The 6,000-nt window shown below is 48.0% G+C and overlaps 1 protein-coding gene across 1 annotated transcript in view; it reads right to left on the bottom strand.

The window, feature by feature from the left end:
- Positions 1-6,000, bottom strand: part of col5a3a (collagen, type V, alpha 3a) — a 46,871-nt gene that overhangs the window by 4,530 nt on the left and 36,341 nt on the right. Inside the window, 6 exon segments of the mRNA XM_056608864.1 lie at positions 93-272; positions 982-1,089; positions 1,243-1,296; positions 1,753-1,806; positions 1,902-1,955; positions 2,502-2,546. Of these exon segments, the coding sequence (XP_056464839.1) occupies positions 93-272; positions 982-1,089; positions 1,243-1,296; positions 1,753-1,806; positions 1,902-1,955; positions 2,502-2,546 (495 nt within the window).

The raw sequence follows: 6,000 nt of genomic DNA, 5'->3' as shown, positions 1-6,000 counted from the left end.
AAACCCAATCAGTGAATCCCAATCAGAACATTATTAACACTTGGTCAACATCAGTGTAGGGAGATAGACTGAGAAGGAGAGAGTCAGAGAACGACAGAGAGATTGGCTACAGCAGCCATGGTCACAAGGCTTGGATCTAGATGGCGGGTAAACAGGAAGAGACACATGGCGTTATGCGTTACCATGGCACCCGGGCTGCCTCGACTGCCTTGGAAGCCTCGCGTCCCAGCAGGGCCACTCTTCCCTGGGGAGCCAGCAGGACCTGAGTCGCCCTGGAAACCACACCCACACACACACAGACGGACACACACACACAAACACACACACACCCAGACATATACAGAGACACAGGGATACACACACTTGGTCTCACCCACACACACATATGGAGACATACACACAGAGATTTACAGAAACACACACACACACACACACACACACACACACACACACACACACACACACACACACACACACACACACACACACACACCACACACACACACACACACACACACACACACAGGTAGACAGGGACACACACACACACAGGTAGACAGGGACACACGTATAGGGTCCAACACACACACAGACACAGGCAGACACAGACATTAAATACATAGGGTATAATAAAAGCAAACTCACATCAAGCTACATCAGAGGCGAGTAGCCAGCAGACAGCAGACCCTTAAGCAGGCATAAATCACGCTGACCAAGCAAGCCTCACCAAGAGGGAACATTCATCTCATATGCTTTTATGAGCCATAATCCACTCGCGGCGCCACGCTGTGGCACGTTATTTATCGGCAAATTAGCGGGGAAGATGAGGCCCAGGAGATGGCACGAGATAAAATATTTTGGCATGGGCGTGAGTAAATCCTGGGACTGTTCCTCTTACTGAGCTCTCATTGTGGGTGGCTGCTGGGGGGAGTAATGAGGACTTTATCCCACACCTAACCCAGGAGTACTCCTTCTGCCTACCTTGGAGCCTTCCTTCCCCGCGGATCCGGGTAGGCCTTGCTCCCCGGGTGGTCCCGGTGACCCTGGGTGCCCTCGGTCTCCCGTTGGGCCCGTCTCGCCGGATTTACCCTAAAACAGCGAAAGCGAGCTCAGTTGAAAACTACGGGGTTTGAGCGGCCTTGCAAGGGGTAACTTTCAACCGTGAGATAGCGAAAACGTTCGACTGAAGTTCCACAAATCCACGCCAATCATGGAGGAATAACAACCCAGAATCCGGCTCACCTGCGGTCCGACCACACCGACGGGCCCGGGCGCTCCCGTCTTGCCTTGGAAACCCTGTACAATTGAACAAAGTGAGTCCATCTTTGAACCCCTCCCTGCACTCCGAACCAGCGGAGGGCCGGTCAGAGCAGCACAGAGGGGGTTGGCTGTTATCTGTAGACTACACGCAAGGTTTTATTGTATCGAGAACGGTCAAGAGGCCTCTCAGCCTGAACTCTGTCAGGTCCTTCAAAAATGTCAATGCAAAAGGCTACCGATTCTTTTCATTGAAAAACCCTCGCTCGCTGTGATGATTGAGCTGGGGTCGTGCGGGTCTGTGGCTTTGATTTGTGAGTGCACACAGGCACGTTTGCTTTCATTTTGTAATCAACAGACAGGGAGGAACCGCTGCCTATCAATCAGGGTAAATCCTTGAGTTCCCCAATGATTTACGGTGAACGCTGTCGCATAATTATATTTTTTGTGTCCTCGTTCTCGTTATCCTTTGTAGTAGTGGTAGACATGACTCACTGCCTCTCCTCGCTGTCCTGGGTGCCCTGGTAGACCGTCTTTCCCAGGGGGACCCTGAATAATGAACCAAACAAAGATATGCTATGTAAGAAATGGTTCAATAATATGAGGCAAGTCTAGATATCTAAAAAGCGATGCATCTTCCTTACGTTTGGTCCTTTGTGTCCCACTTCTCCGTTCCTTCCTTGCGGCCCTAAGGGGCCCTGCGAAGAAGATGATCAAAAGACACTGGATGAACCGGGGCCTATGTGAACGAATTACTTTATAACAATGACTCCAATGATGCTTCTCGAGCAGCCTTTTGAGGCGGTTTTCCACGAAGGAAATGCATAGGTAGACGATAATGGATGAACAGGAGCAGGCTCACATTGATGATTACCGCTAAGGGTTACATTTACATTTAGCGATTTAGAAGACACTTGGAATCCAAAAGGGATTTACAAGCAAGGCTGGGGCCAAATCTAAGCATATAATCGAAGTTAGGAGTATCATCAAAAACCACAACAACAACTCGACGGAGAACAGAGTGGCTGTAAGGAAAAACAACAAGTTGAGTTAAACACACCCTCTTGTGAATGCGAAATCTGCGTGGCTATGTGTGTGTGTGTTTCTGCTGATGCCACTCCTCAGGTGTTGACCCGTGAGGTGGACTGAAGCTAACGCTAGGCGTAGCTCGTTTTAACTCCGCTATTCCCTGCTAAGCCCTGGCTTAATGAAGCTGTCTGAGGCTCCTGTGGAGAGATAATCACCTGTTCCCCCGGTCCTCCCGAGGGGCCGTCTTGTCCGGCAGAGCCCTGATAGGTGGACCAAACGAGAAAAGTTATAGGGGGGATACACACACACACACACACACACACACACACACACACACACACACACTCACACACAAACATATGCTGCATAAAAACATTTTCAGAACCACAACTGTATATTTTATTCCGCTCCAACTACTCTTATATTTCCCAAGCGGGCTGTTGATGTAGATAGTGGGAGAGTGTCATATAGGTCCATGCTGCCAGACAGAAATGTGCCCCCGATACAGTTGGCCTGTCATCTAGAGAGAGCCAGTAACCACTGCCATCTTGTTCGCCATGTACATCCATATTCCATGTGCAGTCAGGTGTGTGTGTGTGTGTGTGTGTGTGTGTGTGTGTGTGTGTGTGTGTGTGTGTGTGTGTGCGCACGCCAGTCTGACCTCCGACTAAATTCCACACTAGGCCACATCACCCGTCGTAACTGCCGTCGATTAAAGTAGAGAATTTTCCGGACATGATTCTGATCACCTACATTCTTGTATAGTGTTTTAACAACTCCATTAAGTGCGCTTTAAAGACGCAATACAAAGCGGTAAAAATTTACAAACAACGCCAGCAAGTCCTAGACCCTACCCCACAACAGCGATCATCAGCATGCAACATTCAGGAATTTAACCAACTTCGAGAGATTAATCACGAGATACTGAATGGAATGATTTCCAACACCATGAAAGACTGTGTATGACAGAGGCCTGACACAAGAGATTACGGACAAGACAAAATTTGTCCATCGGCTGAGATCCTCGAAATGGACGCGGATGTTAGAAATCCTTCAGTGAGTCTTTTTAAAAACGGATTTTTTTCCACAAAGCGCACGGGATGGACGAGAGTTTGGGAATACCACTCCTAGAAATATGTGATGCGGGATTTTAAAGACTCTACCATTAGGATGATACGGCAACGAAAAACACCTGTCGATAACCCTGCTGAATGGATTGAGCGTCAATTGCGTTTTCTGCGAGATGTGATACAGTCCATCGATTGCCGCGGCAACAAAAAACATCTGAAAAACACCACACATGGTAAGCAAAAACAAGCTTACTTACCTTGGCAACACCGCAGAAAAAAAGCAATTGATATCATCCTAAACACTGTATATTCCCGACGTCTCCGCCTGAGTCGGGTAATCCTGAGCAGGTGTGTAGGATTACTATCGACAAAAATGCGAGTCTATGCCATCAACAAAAGTTGCGCGAGCTGCCCCCGTGGAATAATGACATTGCATTACAGCTACTGAACCCCCGCCACTACCATCGGCCTTCTCAGTCGAGGAGATAGAGAACAGTTATACTCAACTGGCCCAACAACACAGCAAGTGGTTCAGACGGTGTCACCTATGAAACCCTAAAATCCACCAGGGCAAATGGTCGTGTCCCACCCGAGAAGCGATGGCACCTTTTGCTAATGTAAAGGCCCCGGTTCGATGAAGGAGCACTGCTACACAGATAACCACAGAAAGACAAGTCCCAAACCCCTCTACATGGCGGACACTCATTATACCACTGTTGACACAAGTCTTCATGAAGTGCCTCCGGTCCAGAATAGGCCATGGCGTGTTGACTCAGGCTTTTCAGTAAGCAAAAGGCCTATATTGACGTCAAGGCATGAATGAACATGTTGTTCTTTAAAGACGCGATGGATGACTTCAAACGACGCTGCCAAATTATATGTGGATTCTTGGACTGTAGGGACCGCATTTGGTACACATGCCTCATGGGTTATGTTGAATTCACTGAGGATATACACCTGCCAAAGAATCTACTGTGATATAGTAAAAGATGTTTACAGTAATTCCTATCTGCAAGTGATCTGTGGTAAAACACCTCAACCCTGCCTGTAAAATTGAAAGTGGGAATTAAACTGGTTGCCCATGGAGTGCAGTCAACTTTATCATTGCCATCAAACCAGTGGCTGAAATGGTTGTGCACACATGCCCCACCCCAAGTGTTGTGTCACCAAACCCAGTCCAGGGCTATGCTGACGATGTGTCATTGCTTCCCCGTGATGAGAGAGTCTAAAGAACATGATGGCTTGCACCGACAGCTTCCTCTCCTGGTCTGGCCTACAAGTAAAACAGAGTAAATGTGCAGTGTTTTGGGAGAGGAGGAGCGGAGGCAACCGCTGGTATAGAGCCAAGACTGACCGACCTCCTTCCCTCACCATCTTAGGCCAGCCACTCAGAGTGTATGCCAGACAAGAAAGCTAACACCTACTTGGGGCATAATTCAACATCGCGGGAGATTGGAGCCAACAAGTGACCAATCTGGTTCAGCAGTTATTAGCAGACTGGACCTGTTGACACTTTCAACCTCTCCCAGCAACTCTGAAAGTCCAAGCAATCAGAGATATAGCCTTCGCCAAAATACAACATCTCTTCGCGAATGTTCATATCCCACAAAAAGATCTGCGCACAATGGACAATAAAACTGTGCAAGTTGTAAGGAAATGGCTGGGCCTCAACACACATTCTACACAATGTTTTATTTTCCAGAAGAAACATGACGGTGGGCTTGGCATTCCAAAACTGTATGTGGGAGTACACAGCAGCAAGGCAGTCACATCTAGTCAATATGCTAAACTGTGATGACAACAGTGTAAGACACCTGGCAAGAGCATCATTACTGCTGGACTTTAAGAAACGCAAAGTGGCTTGTGCAGGCAGTGGTGAGGAGAACTTCCTGGGTTTCAGAAGAAAGAGCAGTGGCAAGCTGGATACCCAGGCACAGGGATTTGGTGTGTCATCAGACTTGGCGTGACCTGAATGATTTGTGCTGGAGGACAGGCACCGAGCTAAAATGGACCTCCAACCACCAACCAGTAGAGGTCACCGATGCAGTGGTGGATGACCCATCAATCACAGTGCAAGCCAGGCTGCAACACAATAACATCACCCACCTCCTGTTACCATCAACATCCAGGCAAACCCTTCTTACCATCCAAAGGGGCCACAATATGGAATACTGGTCCAGCCTTAAACTTCAAGGAAAATTAGCCAAACTCACCTGTGCAGATCACTCCACATCACATGCCATTTACAATAATGCCACCATCAGTGATGAGATACTCATCTTCTGTGTGAAGGCACGCCTACAGGTTCTCCCCACAAAATACAATCTCTCCCTCTGGTTTCCATCTATTCATTCCCCCTTTTGCATGCTACATGACCACCACAACAGCTGGAGTCAGTAGCCCACATCATGAACAGTTGCCGTTCCTACAAAGGACTGTATATTGCCAGACATGACAGACTGGTGGACCTCATCGCTGCCCAGATCCCCTGTGCTCCTCAGGAACAACTATACAAACATACCTCTGTCAAGTCCACTGGTTTAACACATCCACAAACTGCTTTTCAGGAATTCCCAACACACCAGACATCATTTGCATATCACAAGAGGAAAAAATAGTCAGACTCTTTGAAGTAGCCTGTGCC

Source organism: Gadus chalcogrammus, chromosome 2, assembly GCF_026213295.1.
Source record: "Gadus chalcogrammus isolate NIFS_2021 chromosome 2, NIFS_Gcha_1.0, whole genome shotgun sequence".
NCBI classification, from domain to species: Eukaryota; Metazoa; Chordata; class Actinopteri; order Gadiformes; family Gadidae; genus Gadus; species Gadus chalcogrammus.
The sequence above is the reverse complement of the archived record's forward strand: the minus strand, read 5'-3'. Positions and strand labels throughout refer to the sequence as shown.